This window comes from Blennius ocellaris (assembly GCF_963422515.1).
Source record: "Blennius ocellaris genome assembly, chromosome: 12".
Classification (NCBI taxonomy): Eukaryota; Metazoa; Chordata; class Actinopteri; order Blenniiformes; family Blenniidae; genus Blennius; species Blennius ocellaris.
The window spans coordinates 21463570-21484361 of record NC_137661.1 but is presented as its reverse complement, the minus strand read 5'-3'; the positions used below and the strand labels follow the sequence as shown (position 1 = coordinate 21484361).

Sequence of the window (20792 nt, the reverse complement as noted above, 5' to 3'; positions counted from 1 at the left end):
TTTTACATACAGGACAAATGGATACACTAAATATATTGTGCATTGCTTCACTTTGCTTCTAAATCAACAATAATGATTTAATTGCAATCACTGAATGCATGATTATGAATCAGACCTCCTGGTGTCAGACAGGTTCGGGCGAGCAGCGGGGGGGAAAATAGATTTAGGTATTTTTACATTTCACATTAATTGAACATCATTGTGTGTGTGTGTGTGTGTGTGTGTGTGTGCGCGCGCGCGTGTGTGTGTTCGCTCACTGTTGTTAAATGCAAAGCAATTCTTCCTTCAAGTCAGTGCACCGGATTGATGCATTTAATTTGAAAATGTGAAAGGTTAATAAAACTACAATTCTGTGTTTAAATAAAACTCATAAAAGTAACAGTATATCATCAGTTAATTGATTTGTGCCAATGATCGGATATTTATTATGCAATAGTGTATTTTTAACTATATATAACTTCTATATATAGAAGTGTATAGTAGTTACACATTTATTGTTATGATTTATTCAGAAAGCATTGAATATGGAAATCTGTCTAACATATGTCAATATATGTGTTTCAAAGAAAGGTGCCATATCCAAAGTAAATATTTTAAAGAAACTTATCATCCTATCAATATAATCATTCAGTATCAATACATTTTAGTTTCCTTTTGCAAAAACGTTTGAAAAGTGTGCAATATGTATCATATACAGCAACCAAAGTGGAACACTCATCATTGTCCACATATAAACACAAAATTGAGGGGACGACATAAACCATTCTCTCGCATAGTAAAATTTAACATTGACTGTGCTGGCCATATGATCGTTTTACTCTGGAAGCTGAACTTTCGTTTCTTTTCAAACACAAGTCGAGTGCTGAGCAATGATCGAGAGCAGAAAGTGACAAAAGTTTAAACTCATAAACACATCCATCGTATCTGGGAGGTCTTGAAGCGCGCCAGCAGTCCTCCGCTGTCTGGTGACGCTCTTCCTTCCTTTCCCACCCAGAGAAAGCTGAGCTTTACCGTCAACTGGGTCCTGGATTTATCGGGTGATCCGTATAATTTCTTCTCTGAGGGTTTATAGATCACGGCTGAGATTTTTTTTTTTTTTTTTTTTTTTTTACATCTAATCTTGACATAAGCGATATTCGCCGAGTTATGCGTAAAACGGCGCGTCGTCTTGACGCAGCGTCGCCAAAGTGCGTGTAGATATTTCCCTGAAAAAACCCCAACTGGTGGAAGACTTCACAGCACGGCGTTTTCGTCAATGAGGATTTTAAATATGAGGATTTTGTCGGTGTTTGTCTTGTGCCTTTTTCATTTAACGGGTAAGTAAAATAATAAAAATAAAACAAAAGAACAACTCATCTTACAACTCATCTTACAGCTGTTTGTGTGCGTGTGTGTGTGTGTGTGTGTTTGGGGGGGGGGGGGGGGTGTAATGTAAGAGAAGTTAACTATATTGTCGAAGAAAGAGATATTAAAAAGAGAAATGTTCCATTGCCAAATCCCACTTTAGAAGTTTAACTTAAGTCTTGACCGCTGTTAACAGTGGAGTGCTTGTCATTTGGGGGGAAACAGGAGCTCATCCACGTTTCCTGCAATTGTTTGGTTGATCATGGGCTAAAATACCAGTGAGAAGGACTATTGGGCAAACTTGTTTTAATGGGGGTTTTGGACATTTATTGAAAAACCTATAGTACTGCTGTCAATCATTCTTTCCAGTGTCTGTATTGATGATGTGGAGCAGGGTCTTATATTTTACCTGGTGAGTTTACAAAGGCAAAAAGAGATCCTTCTCAGATCCAGACCATATGATCAGATGGATTCAAGTCACTTTCTCGGTTTTAGTTGATGTAAAGATAAAACTCTAAGGTTTTCATTTGATATTTGAAGCACTTTTGAAGGCTATCATTCAATTAAATACCATGTTTTCGACTAATTGTGCACCAAGGCACCACAGTCCCAGTCTGGATTAAGTTGTTATAGATAGTAGATGGATATATTATACAACTATAATTGAGTATGACAAATATCAATCGACAGAAAAAGCAAAACATTTGATCAATGCCACACATATGCTTTGAATGATCTGGTTCAGTGCTACACAGATTTCATCAGTGTGCCAAACATGTGTCCTTCGCTCAAAATTAATGGGTTCCTGGCTTCGATAACTGATAGTATGTGTTCTTACATGACCTGGTCAATAGATTTAAGACAATGACTTGTGTCCCACCCTGCAGGTGCTGTGATTGACTTGACCATGATCTCCACGGCTGAGGTCCAAAACGTCAAGCACTTCTCCCTCTCCTGTATCAGTGGGGAGCGCAACGTCGCCCAGGTCAAGCTGGACATCAAGAAAGACAATAAGATTCTAATATTTCCAAAGAAGCCAAATTTTCAAGTGCATAAGCCCATGAACAAGGAGGCTGTTGCCAGAGACTTCAGCGAACTGGATCATATCGGTATCTTCTACTGCGAGTCCACTCGGGAAGCTGGCCCACTGGAGACCGTCACAATGATTAACAACTTTGGCAGAGGTGTGTACAGATCTCATTTGTCATTTCTATTCATTCGTCTGTGTGTGTGTGTGTGTGTGTGTGTGTGTGTGTGTGTGTGTGTGTGTGTGTGTGTGTGGGTGTGGGTGTGTGTGTGTGTGTACTAAAGTAGTGATTCTATTTACCCGTATTGGCTTTTATCTAGTTATTCACAATGTTTACATATTTATTTCACATTATATTTATTTCATTTTGGAGACTTGTGTCACCTTTAAACTTACCCTCCTTGTTTGCGGTCTTTACAGCTAATTTCATCCCAGATTACATCACAATAACTGCAAACCGAGGAGAAACGGTCAACCTCAGCATGCAGCTCCTCAGCACCCAAAAGAGGGATGTAACCTGGAAGAATAATGGTGAGAAAGAAATCTAAACTACTAGTACATTAAGAATCCACTCTCATGTTACACACATACAGCATACTTATTATTATTTAATTAAAGATATTGACCGAGGTCCTTAATATTTTTCTATTTTTTTGTAGGAAACTACTATTACATGACTAACTGGAATGATATTGTCAACCGCACTGCTGTACTCACTGTGGAGAATGCAACTTTTACCAACCAAGGCATCTACAGTGCCAGCTATTTTGGAGACATCCCCCTCCAGGGAGCCTGGATGAGGCTCATTGTCAGAGGTATGTGGAATTGTGACATGTTTGAACATTTAGAAACAGAAACGAAAACAGTACGAACAAATTGCACTCAAAGCCAGATTAAACAATGGTTTTCAGCCCATCTTTTAAGGGCAATTGTGATGTAATTTGAATTTTTGTTTATCTGGTCTTGCTCATATCTACAAAGATTCAACTCACTGGGTGAGTAAAACCAAAGTCAGTGTAATCTGAGTAAGTACAGATAGGAATCAGAATAATAATAATCATCATTTTATAATAATCATTATATAAGACATAGAAATAAATGAGGAAAGGAAAAGAGGAATATATTTTATGTGGGGCTGTATTACATTGCTAAAATAAGTAAAGTACAAGTAATGGGCCTGTGAATTGTTTGCAAAATATTGTGTCCAGACATAAAACAAACACATCTGTAAAACAAAATGTTGCAAAAATCATAGAGACCATGCAGATTTTGGTTTTATTTCCTATGATGAATAATCGATTTGTTTTCCAATACAGTTTGGTTAGATAGAGGTAAATCCCTATTTGTGAAACTGTTTAAAGCCTCAATCAGTGTTAAGAGGAAAAAATGTGTCTCTCGTATGCATGCAGTTTGACTTTATACATTAAGAAATGTCTGTAAAGGGATAATTTCATGTATGGATTGATCCTGGATGGTGTTTCTACATTTTCAAAGGCTTAATGCTAAATTAAGCTGAGATGCCAGACTGAAAAGTACATCAGAAAATTCTTCCAACCCATACAAATTAATTAAATATCATATGTCTTATTGGGCAGTGATTAGTACTCTCGCCTCACAGCAAGAAGGTACAGGTTGGATGGATGGATGCCTTACATATATGAAAAGTATCAAAATACTAACATAATTCTCTTTCTGCCTTTGAAGACTGTCCAAGTAAGAAGTGGGGTCCTCTCTGTGAACAGGATTGTCCAGAGTGTGTTAATGGTGGAGTGTGTCATGATGCCGACGGAGACTGTATCTGTCCTCCGGGGTTCATGGGAACACGCTGCGAGACAGGTTTGTAACTCAATCGATGTAAAGGTTAAGATGAGACAGACATCCGACCTTTCAGATACACTAGAAGATAACAGATGTTATAGAATATCAAGAGCGAGGTATCCTGAAAATATTAAGCGAGACCCTGGCCATAAGCTGTACATGTCAGGATCCATCACATGAACACTAAACCAGAGAACAGAACTGGTAAGAGTACAATGATCTGTCAGGTTCAGTCAAATTTGACACCACCTGCTCTCATAATGCCATTGAAAACGCCATGTCATCAGAAAATAAACCAGTCTGAGTCGCTCACAGCAATCAGTACAGCTATTAAAACTGAAGCAGTGGTTTCCACTGGAAGAATTACACTGTTTTGCAACTCTTGTTAAAGCATAGCGCAAGCAGAACTCGAGGAATTTAAATAAACATATTGGTGAATTTGTCTTTCGCTGACGGCTCGCAGCCTGCAGAGAAGGAATGTTTGGTCGAAACTGCCAGGAGTCGTGCGGCGCCGAGCCGAACTGCAGGGGGCTTCGTTTCTGCCTACCGGATCCGTACGGCTGCTCCTGTGCCAGCGGCTGGTCTGGAAGCCGTTGCAACACTGGTGGGAACGCCTCCCCTAAACGATGTTATCATGGTTGTATATATATTGCGTTAGAATGAATAACATTTTCTTTTTTTTTTTGTTTATCAGCCTGCCGCAATGACATGTACGGACCAGACTGCAGGTTAAGCTGTAAATGCCAGAATGGAGGAGTTTGCCATCGCTTTAGTGGATGTCAGTGTCCCACAGGGTGGAGAGGACAAAACTGTGAGAAGTCTGGTGGGTATCATCGCAATCATAACTGACTTGAGACACTCATAAGAAACTGTCATGTGTATTGTTTTTCACATATTTTCAACTGCCAACACCTCCCTCGGAAAATAATGCTTCCTTTTGTGTCTCACATACATAATACACAACTTGTTAAACCACAACTTCATTTCACACTTTGGCTTTATTTCCAGTTATGATCAAATCCAATTGAACCCCTGTGAAAGCCAGCATGTCCTTTATTTGTTTTCCATTTATCTATTCAATTAATTCCCAAAGAGCCACATTTTTGTTTATATGTTTTAAATGACCCATGGCAATACCAGAAAACTGTGCTGCACTGATTTCTTTATACACTAGTTAAATTAATGCTTGTGTAAGGTAGGATTTTAAGTGTTTTTATCTATCGCATTTGTTAACTAAACTATCAGAGGGCTGAAGCCTGAGCATAGGGACATTTTGATTCATTCAAACCACTTTAATGACCGAACAGGGCGAAAAACAACTGAGCCTTTACCTATTTCATTTTATAGGTCTAATTCTGTCATTCTTAAAAAAATTTAATTCCCTAGATAAAGTGCACCATTTCATTTAATCTCGAACATCAAATGTGTCTCTGCACAGTGTTGTTGTGGTTTGCACATTAGTTTGCATGTTCTACCTGTGCATTTATAGGGTTTCTATGGAAACTCAGGTTACAGTTTATTCCCGCAGTCCAAAAACATGCATCTGAGGTTAATTGGTGATGGCCATTATGGACACAGCTGTATCAAAAGCGCAAACTGCTGCATATGTTCTCACATAAAAGTGAATTTTTGTGAATTTAAAATCTGATCCACAGTTTGAGATTGAAAACAGGTTTTGATATGCATTAAATTACCTCTGATCACCTCTCTCTTTTATTCATTAGGGTGTTTTCTCTGTACATTTCTTCCTCATCTCATTCTCTGTCTTCAGACCGAGCTCCCCAGATTTTGGACTTGGATGGTAACTTGGAGTGGAATCTGAACTCTAATCCTAAGATATTTTGTTCGGCCACTGGAAACCCTCTGCCAAGTCACAACAACATAGAGCTGCGGAAGCTGGATAGCACTGTGCTCAAGGTAATTTTACTCACAGCAGGCCTCTGTAGAAATTTAAAAAAACTTAAGAGATTTATATTACATGCTGTTCATGAAATATATAAATAAAGTGAAAACACAAAACACGTAGGAGCTACATTTGCACTAACAAGAGATACTATCATTAATAATAATCGTTTTTAGTTGGGTAAGGTGCACATATTTTCACACTTAAGCCTGCATGGCTGCACAATATATCACAATATTAACGGTTATTGTTTAGTATCAATATGAGATGAACGTTGCCCTTGGAGATATGGACTAATTACTTACATACTTATTTTGAATATGAATTTCATATGTTTTACATTTTTAATTCCAAGTTTTTGTTTTATTTTCATGATTGTACATATTTTCATATTAATTCAAATACATTTTATAGATGACTTGCCCCCCACATACCACTTGAGGGAGCTTGCGTAGAGCATCACAGATGTCTTCATTACAGACTCAGACTCTGCTGAACGTACCACTTTGCAAGAAAGCTATCAAATTAATGTTTCATTTTCTCAGTGTCTTAATCTTTTTTTAAATGTGTCTCAAGTAGAAAAGCCCAAATAGTCGACCGAGTTTAATGGTAGAGCTGATTTGAAATGCGCTTTCAAGCTGATACTGATGACTACATTTGAGTCACATTTGGAGGAAGCCAACAACACAATGGTCAGTCCAGATAAGGTTGTACCACTTTGCAGTGCAGCAGTCGCAATGTATTTCTTTATAAGTGATACACTCTGTTTCTGTACTGTTTCCTTGATAAAAGAGACTCAGTCTGACAAGAACCTGACAGGCACTTCCAGGGTGAATAAAGAAATGTCTCTTTTTTTTGCCTCCTTCTCTCTCCTCGGGAAAACAAGTTCAGTAGGAAATGTCGTTTTCAACATTCACTGTAATGCTTTCTTCTGATTTACTGCCAGGCCTCTCGCACAGTTATGGACTCGAATAAGAGCACCGCCATGTTTGAGATCACTCGTCTGAATGCCCAACAAGGAGGACTGTGGGAGTGCAGGGTGTCCACCAATCTGGGCCGGGATTCCCGCAAGTTCAACCTCACCATTAAAGGTCTGACGTGTCTACAGAGAGGGGAAATATATTATTCAAGTGACAGGCACTGGTAACATTTCCAAACATTTCGCTAAAGTCCACTCCTCTGTCCACACAGAGCCCCCGGTGCCCACATCTGCTCCCAAATTGCTGGAAAAGAGGAGTAAGCAGCTGTTGGTGATGCCAGTGGACTCCCACAGAGGGGACGGCCCCATCGTCTCCACCAGACTCCTCTACAAGCCTGTGGAAAATGGACATTCATGGTCCTCAATCATTGGTAAGAATGCAAAAAAATTTAGCTATGTAGTTGGCCTTTATCCCACTGTGGAGCTGAATTCCCTGTTGATTGATTTCCTTGCATAGAAGCACTGAAAGCAAACATTGTAGTAACCTCTATTTTCTATTATTTACAAACACACCGAGCACATTTGAGGTTGGATTGTGATGGCTGAAACAAAAACAAGCATTATGCAAAAACAACATAAAAGAGTAGTTTTTACAAATAAACGTCATAAAAATGCTAAAATATATGTACTAGTGCATTGGGCCAGGGACATCGTTTAGTTGAGGTCTGAGTGTATTTTGCTGTAAACTAAACAAACATTCAGTGAGTAAACGTCGAACTTCTGAAGTGTCTGTGCCAACGTCGATGATGTATGCACAAGTCTGCAGTGAAAATATTCTAACTTGACCATCTTTCAGTTTACAGTGACAAAGAGCCCATTACACTGATGAACCTGGAGCCCTCGACTCGCTACCGTGTGCGTGTCCAGCTGAGTCGTCCTGGGGAAGGAGGAGAAGGGGCGCCGGGGCCAGAGGCCATCATGGAGACTGAGTGTCCGGGTAAGACCCACAGAATACTGCGCTGTCACTATCAGAGGGTACACACAAACACTGAGTTTGAAGTATAGTTATATGGGAAAACTTGCCTGGGAGCAAACGTCCATTGAGAGGACCATAACACCTAAGCAAGCATAAGTATTTTAGGTCTGCTAAAGCAGTGATGAAGTGATTCATTTCACCCATTGCCTAAAGAAGACAGCTGTGTTTCCTCAGTGGCTTATCTGCCCTGGTGATTCAAATATAGGCGTAAATATAGACAGACGCCAGTGGACTCAAGTGGACTCAAGTGGACCCTTCTGTGGAAAAATATATCAAATACCCTTAAGGATTGAATCATTTATAGCAAAAAAAAAGAAAAAAAAAAAGATTTTCTTCATCATCAATCAGCCCAGAGTCACAAACCTGTTTAAGAATAGTGACAACAGGAATGTATTCCTAAATGACTGCGGTACAGCGGGAGATAGTTTATCTGAGTGCATGGGTGCAAGAAATATAATAATAAGAGAAATGATAGAGGGCCTGTTTCTGAGCTTAATTTTTGATATCTTCAATAAGTTTTTCTCCGTCTCAGTGTGTGGTTACTGTGTGAAAGGACACTCATATTAATTGTTAAAACAATTATACATCCAGGGACCCCTGTGGGAAGGTGTCAGGGATCACAATGAGAGCCTTTCTCTTCTGAAATAAAAAAAAAGGTGGAAACTGCTAAATTTGAAGACCGTGTCCTTACACAAAATGCCCAAAAATGCTAGAAAACTAGAAATTAAACAGATTCTCCTGGTTGGAATTTTTCTTGATATTGTATAAAGACAGTTTGAAAGAGCCCCATACTAAGAAAAGGTCAATCATGAGCAACTTGAAGTTTAATCCACAGTGAGAATCCCATCAAAATTGAAGATTCTGCAATCGTTAACACTCATATTTACAAAGCCATGACAGACAGGCCTAACCTTTTGGGACTATTTTGAGTCAGCCACAGAACGGAGGACACCCAACAGTAATGAAATGCCTGGTGCACCAGCTTCATGCAGCATCCTCGGTCAAACGATTTGTTGAAAGAAATTCAAGGCTCGTCAGTGTTACAGCTTGATGAGAAAATGCACCAAGAGCCATTTTGCTCTCCAGCTCATCCTGTGTTCCCTGTCGCTGCAGAGCCCACAATTCGACCTGAGATTGACATCAGCTCGGTGGAGGGCCGCAATGTTACTGTTCGCTGGCGGCTGCCCGCCAACAATGTCGTTAATGCCCACACGGCCAGTGGCTTTTTAGTGAAGCTCTACGGGCCGCCGCCCTACAGTGAGAAACTGCTGGAGGACACCACTCTTCTAAATGTGCTCTCCACCAAGTTCCACAACCTGGAGTACCAGCGAGACTATACGGTGGTGGTGTGCCTCATCAACTGTGGCAGCCAGGGGCCGCTCTCCAAACCCTACCACTTCCGCATCCACAGCCAGGGTAACTAAGACCTCTGCTGCTGGTTAGAAGATAGGCTGCAAGGGAAGGCTACTTTCAATTATTCCTAAACCAACTTATCCTTTGTACTTTTTGGAAAAAAAATAAAATAATTTGAATCATACAATATACACCGTTTGTGGTGGAATAACTGGTTAAATCTATTAGAATAAGGATGTGATTATAAAAAAAACAAAAAACAAAAGAGGGTCAGTATGATTTACAGGGAGATCAGTGCACCTTTTTTTAGGTGATACTGATTTTTTGTAGATAGTGAAATATCATGTAATTTCATTTTTTTTTTCTCAATATGTTGAAGAAATATGTAACTATTTTGTAAATTACATAAATTGAGGTCCCAGTTACTTTTGGATATCCAGAATCAATTTTCTTTTTAGCAAATAAAGCAAAGCCATCTCAACTGGAGGAAAACTGAAAACTCTTGAGACTGTTCTGAAGTTAGAACACTTTACTGACATTTTAATAGTAATTCATTGGATTTGTTTCAAGCTCTCAATCAGTGAAGTATTAATACTCAGTTTTTATTTCAGTTTTACCTATACGGTGCCAGTTTTAACATTGACATTTAACATGACCTTAAATCGAAATATAGAAACTAACCCACATGTGACAAACTTCCTTTTACCAGGAAGAAACTTCCAGCAGATCCAGGCTTATTTCTGTTTGCACCCGTTGTGTTCAGGGGATAGTGAGAGAGAAACGGACAGAGAACAACAAACAAGCTCATACCAGCTAATCAACACACTGCAGATTGGATTTGGGGTCTGAGGCACTGACCGAAAAGATAGATTTTATCCCAGGCGATGGCAATAATATTCCTCTATATCTAGAACAGACACATCCAATCCCCCCCCAGCAAATTGCACCCTGAATGATACATTTGTGTTGGATTTGCTTGAAACACTCAGAAAAACAACATTATTAATGCTTGCTGGTTGCTTGATGACTCTCTCTCTCTGTTTTCCCACAAAATTTGAGGGAAAAGTTTAGCAAGAGATAGTTAATGACAAATGTATAATTTCTTTCTCACTCAAGTAAAAAACAACAACAAAAAAAAACAAGTAATGGCAATGCAATTAGTGTTTTTCTCTGAAACATTGAAACTCTTTAAAGCAGCCAAGCTTGACGACTGCAGTTGTTGAATACAAACTAAATTCAGAACTTTTTTGCTGATCCTCACGACACGATCACTTCTGTACCTCAGGCCCGTCGTCACCACGCAACATCCAGGCCCTGCCCCTGTCGGTGTCCGCCATCCAAGTGAGGTGGCTGGCCCCCGAGGACCCAAACGGAGGCATCATCAAATACACAATAGAGTATCAGCCGGTGGGCCAGGGGAACCCCCACCCTTGGGTGGACACAGATGACGGAAACAAGACCACTAAAGACGTAACCGCGCTCAACGGCAGCACGCTTTACCAGTTCAGAGTGAGAGCCTGTTCCAAAGTGCCGGGAGAGTGGAGCAAGTTTGTTCAGGCGATGACACAAGGGGATGGTGAGTGGGAATTTAACCGACTGTTGTATATTTCCTGTGATATTACTATGTGTCGTGCACTGAAAGCTGGCTTAATAAAAGATAATTAAAAAAAAAAAAAAAAAAAAAAAAATATATATATATATATATATATATATATATATATTCAATAAGATTTGAGGTAGAATTGGAATCATCGGGACTGTAAATACAGCATCGTTGAAAAAGGCTGGTTTAGTCTGGGGATATAAATAAAAGCCCTTAAACAGTTACTTTTATGTAAACTTATTGTCTGTTCATGCTACAAATAGCTTCCTGTAGAAAATCTCTCCTGGCCTGTAATGTATTTTACTGTCTGCACTGAATTAACAAGATAATACATTTAAGAAGCACATCTTTCCCCCCCCTCCCCTGTGTAATAATGATCTCTATCTCTTATTGGTCCCCAATCTTGGCCTCTGTCCCTTGCATGTCTTCCCCTCTGCTAGGCCTTCAGAGTTTAACACCGACCACCCAGGGTGTGGCAAGAAGGCCTGCCGGGGACAGTTACCAGCTGCTGGTGGCAGTGGTGGGCTCGGTGACCGTCACCTGTGTGACTATCCTCTTGGCTCTTTTGGGTCTTTTCTTCATCCGGAAGACGCTGCTCAACCGCCGGCGCACATTTACCTACCAGTCTGGATCGGTATGCTTAATGTGTTTCAGTCTGAATGTTGAGAAACAGGAGAACCTACTCATTGGTTCGGGGTGCGACAAGCATGGCAATGAAGTAGAAGAGGATACCTAACCTCAAAGAGCTGTGAAATATTTGTAATTTGGTTGACTTCATATCACCAGGGTGAGGAAACTATTCTGCAGTTTAATTCAGGAACTCTAACCTTGACCCGGAGGCCGAAGCCCACACCGGAGCCTCTCACCTATCCAATCCTGGAATGGGAAGACATAAAGTTTGAAGATGTCATTGGAGAAGGCAACTTTGGACAGGTATTCAAAGTTTTCATTGATTTATTGAGTATTTGAGTTGTATCTTTTTTTTTTTCTTATGATTTGAAAATGTGGACACTTGCACTGATGCCCTTTTCAAAAACAGGTCATCAAGGCTATGATCAAGAAAGACGGCAGCAAAATGAGCGCAGCCATCAAGATGCTGAAAGGTAACCACAGCACATCTAAATTCATGGACTTGCAAACATACACAGTGTATTTACATGCATTGCACCGACACAGCACATTTTTAATGCTGGTGTAATACATCCTCTGACTGATGGTGAGAATTTCATGCTGGTGATGCTAGCCAGAGACTGCTTTGCTTGCATTTCACTCAGTGATGCTGTGTACACTGTTCTTCCTGCAGAATTTGCCTCCGAAAATGACCACAGAGACTTTGCAGGGGAGCTGGAAGTGCTGTGTAAACTAGGCCAGCATCCCAACATCATCAACCTAATAGGAGCCTGCGAGAACAGAGGTGAGTTAGCGACATCTAGTGGAGGTTATGGTTACTGCTTTGAATTGGGAATTGTTTACGATTATTTATTGTAACTACACTGGTCATTTGAAGGTCTATTCCTCTTATAAATGTCCATCCACGCCTTTATTTTTTTTATTATAATATTTGGAAAACTTTAGTTGAAATAATATGATTCTGAAATATAATCCTCTAACTAAGCCAGGTGTCTTCATGCTCTTAATACAGCATGGTAAAGTATCCCACAAACTGTAGTTTATCATGATGCATCATTACCACATTAGCTAATAATGTCCAATTTTTTTGTGCCGATTTTCACTTACTTTTGTTTGCCTCACACATAAAATCACACATTCCGTTCAAATTCATCTCATGACTACAAGATGGTGAAAGAAATAATCAACCATCAAGCTACAAGATATTACAAACAGTGAAACGATGATATTGATGGTTACTTTAATGACCAACAAAATGAGATTGAGATATTTATGCCAATAAAGATTAGTGTTGCTATGGTAATGTTAATATACATGCACATTTTTCACATTGTTTAAATTTATTTACTGTAAAGGATGACAATATACAAATAATACTCATTAAGGTTACACAAATCACTGTGAGATTCACAAAAATGTCGTCCTCGCTATTAAGGGCTGACTGAGATGCACAAGGATTTATGGCAATTGTTGCAGCTTGTTTAGTAAAATGACTTATCGTATTAACACACATGCATTTGATATCCTATACCTTGAAATAAACACAATAATAAAGTCATTTTGAGTCATTTTGATTAATACGTGGTTCCGATGTGCTCAAAATTGCAATTATTCTACCATCACGTGTAAAACCAACAATTTATTGATCTAATTGACAAAGTTTGGAGATGAAGGACAAATGTCTCCCATGGCCAATGTCTGATGTATGCTTAGCACCCAGTTTGGTGTCCAGCTTTTCTAATGCATAAGATATACTTTAAAGAAAAAATACACACACAAAAACATTTTGTAAACTCAGTTCCCTGTATACTCTGGGATGTGCAATTTTTCAGTATGATATCTGGAACATAGCTAAAAACTATAGTTTTTTTAACAAAACATTCAACATTCTGGGTTATCGCTGATATTTCTGCTGTGTTTAAGGTTTTATAGCATGTATATTTGTTGTCATTTTTCCGGTATGCGTGTCAAACTACATATCAACTATCTGCAAATGCACGCATTTATATATCTCTGTAATGTCTTGGTTAAGGACAGGATATAGGTTTATATCAGGCCCTGATGATTTTATGTGCAGATTAAAGTATCAGTCCTCGTTCAGTTCTTATTGATATGCTGCACTTGTACTTGGCGAGGACTTTTTTCATAATTGACAGATACACCCATCCCATCTGACTTTCTGTCATCTAAACCTGGATGTGTAGGTGAGACCCCATAATGTGCTCAACCTCAACAACTCTTTTCCTGCCTGAGACATTTGTGTGATCGTGTCTGTTTAATTTAAAATCTCTAATGCTCTGGCATGTATTGTAGCTATTGGGTTTCCTTGGTCTATCTTCTTGCCATAAAGTATCAGCTTCCATCAACCACCATCCGGTGGTCTCTAAATTAAATAATTGAATTATTCTTATTTAATAAAATATTGATTACATATGACCGAGGACATAGAGTATGTGAAATACATGACGAACATTACAAAGCTGAGTCAGCCGAGAAAAATTCAACATTAATTCAGTGTGTTTTGTTTTGTTTTGTTTTTTTAAACTGAGATTCAACTTGGATAAGTAGAACAACTTAGAGGTAGAAAAGTAGATAAGGCCTCACCTTCAGTGACACAATATTTGCGATTGATACTGAGTTGATGCTTGTTTGTGTATTTTTAATAGGAAAAAAGAAAGACTGAAGTAGGAAAAGAAAATGGTCAGGGGAAATCTGAAATATTTGAACAATAAGACAAGTCATAAAGTCATAAATATAGTCATAAAATTGATTATTTTAATCTGGTTTCATCTGTTTGCTTCTCATTTTGATAAAACTAATTTCTGAACGTGACATGGTTTAAATATAGTTTACTTGTAAAGGAAATGATCACTATCTTGTGAACATTTAAAGAAAAAGAGTGCCGTATCAAAAGGTCAATCAACTTCTAATCTTACTAACATTTGGAACCATTTCAATTTCAACCCTATATATCAGCACATTAGCTGATTAACTATCACTCCTCTGGATTTCAGTATTAAATTGTGTGTGAGGTGGAGAAGATCAACTAAATAGATGATCAATTTGAACTAAGATAATAGAAAGTAGTTTGGTTGAAGTTGACTTCATGTAAAGAGATTAGTCATATAATGTGAATGACTAAATGCAAAGTTTAGTTAAAAGTTACTCACTTTAGTTGTATAAAGCAGCTGTTGCATCATATATAATCACATTTTGTAATTCCTTTTGTGGAAGAAAAGCAAATGCTGTAATACATTTATTTTCATTTGGAATGATATTCTGTATGAAAGTCTTGATCTTTGACTGCTGTTTCATTTCAAAATAAGTGAAAACAAAGCACTTTTTGTCCTTGACCACCTGAAACGACCCAGCTCATCAATACCATACATTTATTTTGGTTCCTGTTCTTCCACCAGTCCGTCCCATCAGTCCATTCTTCCATCATACACAAATAGTCCTCACTAATGATGTTGGATGCTATCCATGAAAGTCCTCCATCAGTTACACTTCCCTCATGATCTGTACAACCTTGGCTAGAAACCATCACCCATTAACAAAAAGGTTCTGTTAGGTTTTCATTAAAAGACCTGATGTAGCTGTGTAGTGTCAAGACCGACTTGTTGAAGTCGGGGCTCCCGGCCAGCTTTCAGCTGGGTCTCTTCCCAGTGTAAATCAAACAGGATAGCAAAGCTTTTGGATGCAAAGAAAGGTTTTTGTCATTGTAGTGGATGGCTGAGCTGCTTATCTACTTATACAAATAGGAGACAAAATGTTTATCAGCAAAAGATATGACGTTATAGCCCTAATTAGAACCTGCAACCTGCTTTCGTCAATAATGAGTAAGGATCAAATATACTGTGAACCAAACATGGGCATTGTATATGCATGCTGATTTGTTGGTCTGTTTTATTCGTATACTTTTAAGTTTTGCACAAAATTAGTCGCCACACTACTCACGTCATTGTATTAAGGATGCTGGAGCATAAATTTGACTCTTTAGTCATGAAGTTGTAGTTTTTTGTCCCCCAACTATCTTCACAGTTGCCCGTCCCTGCTTCAGACGTGGTGACCTGAACCTCTGTCTCCTGCAGGTTACTTGTACATAGCGATCGAATATGCCCCATACGGCAACCTCCTCGACTTTTTGAGGAAAAGCCGAGTTCTGGAGACCGATCCTGCATTCGCGAAAGAGCACGGCACGGCATCCACCCTCACCTCGCAGCAGCTGCTGCAGTTCGCTGTGGATGTTGCAACTGGGATGCATTACCTCAGTGACAAGCAGGTAGGAGCAGCCAGGGACTGTTTCTTAATGAGGGAATGTTTCATCTTCATCATATTCAAGATATTCCGTGTGTAGTCCAGAAACATATTGGCAATATTGATAATATTGCAATTTCTATTCAAAGTGTTATTTACATGCATTTCCCTCTGTTCTATTGCTAGTTCATCCACAGAGATTTGGCAGCTCGGAATGTTCTTGTAGGAGACAACCTTGTGGCGAAAATAGCAGATTTCGGTCTGTCCCGCGGAGAGGAAGTTTATGTGAAGAAGACAATGGTGAGTAGAGGGGTCCTGCACAGTTGCACTACTTTCAAAGGAAACTGGTTTTCTTTTTTCTTTTTGGTTTCAGTCCAGCAAAGGGCATTCGTTATATGGAGTCTGCAGGTATTTTCTCATTGCATGGATTTCCACAACAAAGAAAATCCTTTGTTGTTGTACCCTCGTTTTTTTACATGCTCAGAAAGAAAACGAGTGCTCATCATGTTGTTTTGTGGCACTGAATTTCAATGCCATTCAAGGAAAGGTCACTTTTTGTCAGAAGTCATGTTCTCTTATGGAAAGGAGTTTATAGCTTAGATTATTTATATTAAGGGCATGGGATTTGTAATATAAGAGGTTTTTTTTTTCTAATTTGCGATATTGTTTATTTCTATGTTTCTTGTTAGTAGTAAATCTCATACTCTTGTTGAAAAGCATCGTGTGATTCTAGTAAATTGAATCAGTTGTGTTCCTCTCAGGGGAGGCTGCCTGTTCGCTGGATGGCCATCGAGTCCCTGAACTACAGCGTGTACACAACCAAGAGTGACGTGTGAGTTGCACTAAGAACTCTTCCTTCAGAAATGTTTGTTCTAGCACGCAGAATTATCTCTGAGAACCGGCTCACGACGTTTCCTGAAGTAACGCTTCATCAAACTAATGAGGAACTCCAAATAAATATTGGCCTTCCCTCTTATTGCTTCAGTATTACAGGCTTCTCACTGAAAACATTCAAGCCCTTAGTATAGTTTTGATTATGTACACCACAAGGCGCCGTTCCACTGAAAACAACAAATCATCCCTGTCACTGATGGAGTGATAGTAGTGTGTTGTGGAACTGATAAGCACAACCAGGAAGCCTTGAGTGCAGCGCAGCAGACAGGCAGAGACGTTGGCCTGTCAACTGGAGCCTATTTATACACAGCAGAGAGCAAGCGAGACGAGCGTGGGACAGCTAACGGAAGAAATGTGGAACGTCTGTTGGGTCAGAGAGAGTTGCAAACATTACTGGGACAGGCAGAAAGAAAGACATGAGAATAATACAAAGACAGAGTGAAGACTGAATAAAACACTCTGAAGCGTTTGACGGACGGAGTGATGGTGTGATTGTCTGTCTCTACGATCTGCCGCAAAATGTTGTGACATGTGAAACTGACAGGGGGTGGAGTCAGAGGGAGGGGGCTCTCACGTAAGAGAAAAGGAAAGGTGGTGGTTTCTTATTATTGTAGGTCTCAGTGGATCTCACAAAGAAAGTTTGAGGAAAAAAATCATCATTTTAACATTTATTGACCTGAAACTATGCAATGATTCATGTGCATATATTGTATGGCATGTGGTGTGACTGTGCTGTTGTCTTTGGGATCATCAAATGTCATTATTACATAATGTATAACATCCCAGTACACCGTATGGTGATGGTGACATTTAAATACACACATGCAACCCCAGGATGCAGAAAGGATGGGCTCCTTAAAACTGAGATTGACCATACAACAGAAACTAAATTCAAAGAGATATCCTGCAGATGTGACGTCTTTTAAAAGAGTTACAGCTTATTTCACTCTTTACCATCTATAGATAAGCAGGACTGCATCTTTCGCAAGTCTACAGATATGATCACCTACGTAAAGGCAGTTTTAAGAAGCCAGTTATCCCAAAAATGCTTTTATTCTCCTTGCCTAAGTTTTATCAACTGTCATCTCTGTGTTTTTTTCTCCTTCAGTTGGTCTTTTGGTGTTCTCCTCTGGGAAATTGTGAGCTTAGGTGAGTATGAAACCCATTAATCCTTACATCACATAGTGAGGATATCTCAAATTTAGCAGATCAAAACTTGGCTATTCATTTTCAAAACTTCCACAGTGAATTAAATTAATATTATTTGTTCTTGCATACAAGTTAGAATGCCATTTTAATATAGGGATGTGAATAAAGTATCATCATTATTGTTTGACACATTTAAATAATTACATTGTGAAAACTCATTTATATACAATATGTCCATTTATACACTATTATGAACACAGAACATGTATCTACCCATATCCACAAAACTATAACCGTGTTAACATTAACTCAGTCGTACCGACATGCACACAAACAGGAGTTATGTCAGTAAAAGAATGGGAAGAAGCAAAGCTTATTTGACCTGAATCCTTCCTCTGTAGCTCAGTTACTATTACCTATGTTCCCAGTAAATATCATGTGGGTGTAATCATTGGTTAAAAGAAATAAAGGTATGCATGGGCAGGAAAAGGAAAAAGGGTTTTGCATGTGTGTTTTTGAGATTTGGGGAAGAACAAAAGGACAGATTAGCTGTTGTTGGTCTGAGGTGGTGTGCATTGATTTACCTTCTCATTTGTGTATCAGGTGGTACACCTTATTGTGGGATGACATGTGCTGAGCTTTATGAAAAACTGCCTCAAGGCTTCAGGATGGAGAAACCCAAAAACTGTGATGACGAAGTGTGAGTATTCAGCATTTTCGCGAGAATTTAGGTTGTCGCTTCAGTCCAGTAAACAATAAACTTCAACGTTCCTCACTAGTTATGAGTTAATGAAGCAGTGCTGGAGGGATCGGCCCTACGAGAGACCCCCTTTCTCTCAAATCTCTGTCCAGCTCAACAGGATGCAGGAAGCCCGGAAGGTAATGCTTCATTCACACTATGCAGCCTTTTTCGGGGTATAGGGAAACATCCTGTTTTTGAAATTAAGGGATGTTTGAATGTGGGTTTGCAGTTGGCACTGTTCTAGCATAGATCGATGAATAAAAATGCAGTTTAAGACACTTGATTAAGCAAATTCACCTCAAACCACTCAAAATGTGTAGTTTGGTTATCAAATTCTCGGAAATCGAAGGTGTAAGAAATCCAATTTCCCCATTTTTTATACTGAAGACCATTTCTGTCTCTGTAGTTTACAGAATCCAGTTTTTCCAGTTAATTTAAATTAATATACACTCATCAATATATTTCCCAGGCCTATGTGAACATGGCTTTGTTTGAGAACTTCACCTACGCTGGGATTGATGCTACAGCTGAGGAGGCCTGACTACCAGCCCCCCCGGGCCCGAGCGTGCCGCGTAGCTCCAAGACGAAGCCCCGAGGGAGGTCACCACGATACTGCCACCTCCCTGCCTCTCAACGCCAAGACAGGAGGACACGCCGCTCCACCGCGACCACCCAGCTATAGATGGAGAACTGTGAAAGGACACTGTATGGAGGTATCGCCAGGATAAGGTGAAGTGGAGAATGGCTGGGCTGTGGATGGACCGATGTGGCTTTTACTACTTCTTTCTGGGACAAACATTCAAACCAGTCCCTGAACAAACAGACACAACTTTGTACGTGTTGTTTTTTTTTTTTTACCAAGGCTACAGTGCTGGATGGTAATTTTGGGGCTTTTGGCAGGGAAGTGGCCAAATTTGGAGCTATGTGACTTGCTGAATCACCACAGGGTCTGTGGGGTGCCAACGCTGGAATTTTATCTCCATTAAGAGAAATGGAGAAGGACTTTATGAACATAGAGGACGCAGTTTGGACCGCAAACGTTGAAGTTCTCCATTTTTAGAGGGGATCAACGTTGAAAGAGTTCAATGTAGCACTTAAAAGCAGTCTCTTTCTGGACATCTGTGCTTATTACTTGTAGCCTATCACTGCCATGTGAATGTAACTACTACTGTATGTACTAAGCTTCAGTGTAAAGACCAGATGTATTAAACCATCCTCTTCCAATGTAATTAGTCACAAATGGAATTACACACTACGTTGATATTCATGAGTTGCATGCAAAGTTTGAAATGTGCAGCTACTACCAGGCAGCCAGTCTACAAGCTATCAACTTTGTAATTTACCTTTAATACTATGCAATTCAATACTAACAGTATTATATCCACCATGTGAGAATGTGCAGTGTGTGTTTATTACTGGTTTTATAAATAAAGGTTTTGCCTGATGAGATGTAAGTATACACTTCAACTTGGAGTTACTTTGAAGTATTTGAAACAGTGATTTCAGCTTTGTACCAAAGTGCTAACTTTCTTTGCGGTGGCTCACAAGCTTTTTCTACTGGGTCCCTCTTCTAGAAATATCAACTTCTCCCTCCGACCAGGCATACACACACTCCTTTGGGCTTTCAAACACTGCTGCACTTATTTTTTTCAAAATGTTCAATGCAAGTTGCAGATCTTGCACTGAACAGATTGAATAAAGTTAAAAAATATCACCTGAACTTATTTTGAATTGAGTTTAAATCTCAACATTCGGCTCTCTCAAGGTGTTTTTCAAATTGCCCATCTATGCAAAAATAGAACAAAAACACAAGCAGCTCTCTGAATGACAAAAAAAATAAAATAAAGTTTACTTAAAGAGCAGATACCGGTATTCCTTTTATCTCTGCACATTGTTGATGCCCCTGGCGTGCCCACTGTGTCTCACTTTATAGCAGGGGTTGACCATTGGAAAATTGACCCTCTCAATATGTGTATTGTTGAAAATGTGTTGCCATCATCATCAAAATCGATTAAAATGTAAAAAGCTCCTCTCACACACGGGTCTCATTTGTGATTGTGGACTGACAAAACCATCTGAAAATGTGTTGTAAGGTCAGGAAATTATTTAATCATGTT

The 20792-nt window shown here is 39.3% G+C and overlaps 1 protein-coding gene across 4 annotated transcripts; it reads left to right on the top strand.

The window, feature by feature from the left end:
- Window positions 1-1163: 1163 nt before the first annotated feature.
- On the top strand, window positions 1164-20712 carry tie1 (tyrosine kinase with immunoglobulin-like and EGF-like domains 1). Of its 4 annotated transcripts, none has more exons than XM_080506490.1 (24): window positions 1164-1316; window positions 2232-2528; window positions 2792-2902; window positions 3031-3186; window positions 4076-4207; window positions 4653-4793; window positions 4884-5012; window positions 5961-6106; window positions 7039-7183; window positions 7284-7442; window positions 7868-8008; window positions 9161-9463; window positions 10686-10976; window positions 11444-11637; window positions 11811-11936; window positions 12043-12106; window positions 12307-12417; window positions 15725-15915; window positions 16077-16190; window positions 16652-16722; window positions 17893-17933; window positions 18537-18633; window positions 18713-18812; window positions 19145-20712. In XM_080506490.1, exons 1-24 carry the CDS (start codon window positions 1256-1258, stop codon window positions 19214-19216), a joined length of 3393 nt encoding a protein of 1130 aa, XP_080362616.1. In that variant the 5' UTR covers window positions 1164-1255; the 3' UTR covers window positions 19217-20712. The 4 variants fall into 4 exon arrangements, with proteins under 4 accessions (XP_080362616.1, XP_080362615.1, XP_080362617.1 ...); XM_080506489.1 differs by having other exon boundaries at window positions 11790-11936; XM_080506491.1 differs by lacking the exon at window positions 9161-9463 and having other exon boundaries at window positions 11790-11936.
- The last annotated feature ends 80 nt before the right edge of the window (window positions 20713-20792 follow it).

Bases quoted from the DNA above. Each gene is read 5' to 3' on its own strand.
- tie1 (XM_080506489.1), top strand. From the start codon at position 1,256: ATGAGGATTTTAAATATGAGGATTTTGTCGGTGTTTGTCTTGTGCCTT. The intron at 7,184-7,283 runs GTCTGACGTGTC...CTGTCCACACAG, and splicing joins GTTCAACCTCACCATTAAAG to AGCCCCCGGTGCCCACATCT. The intron at 12,418-15,724 runs GTGAGTTAGCGA...TGTCTCCTGCAG, and splicing joins AGGAGCCTGCGAGAACAGAG to GTTACTTGTACATAGCGATC.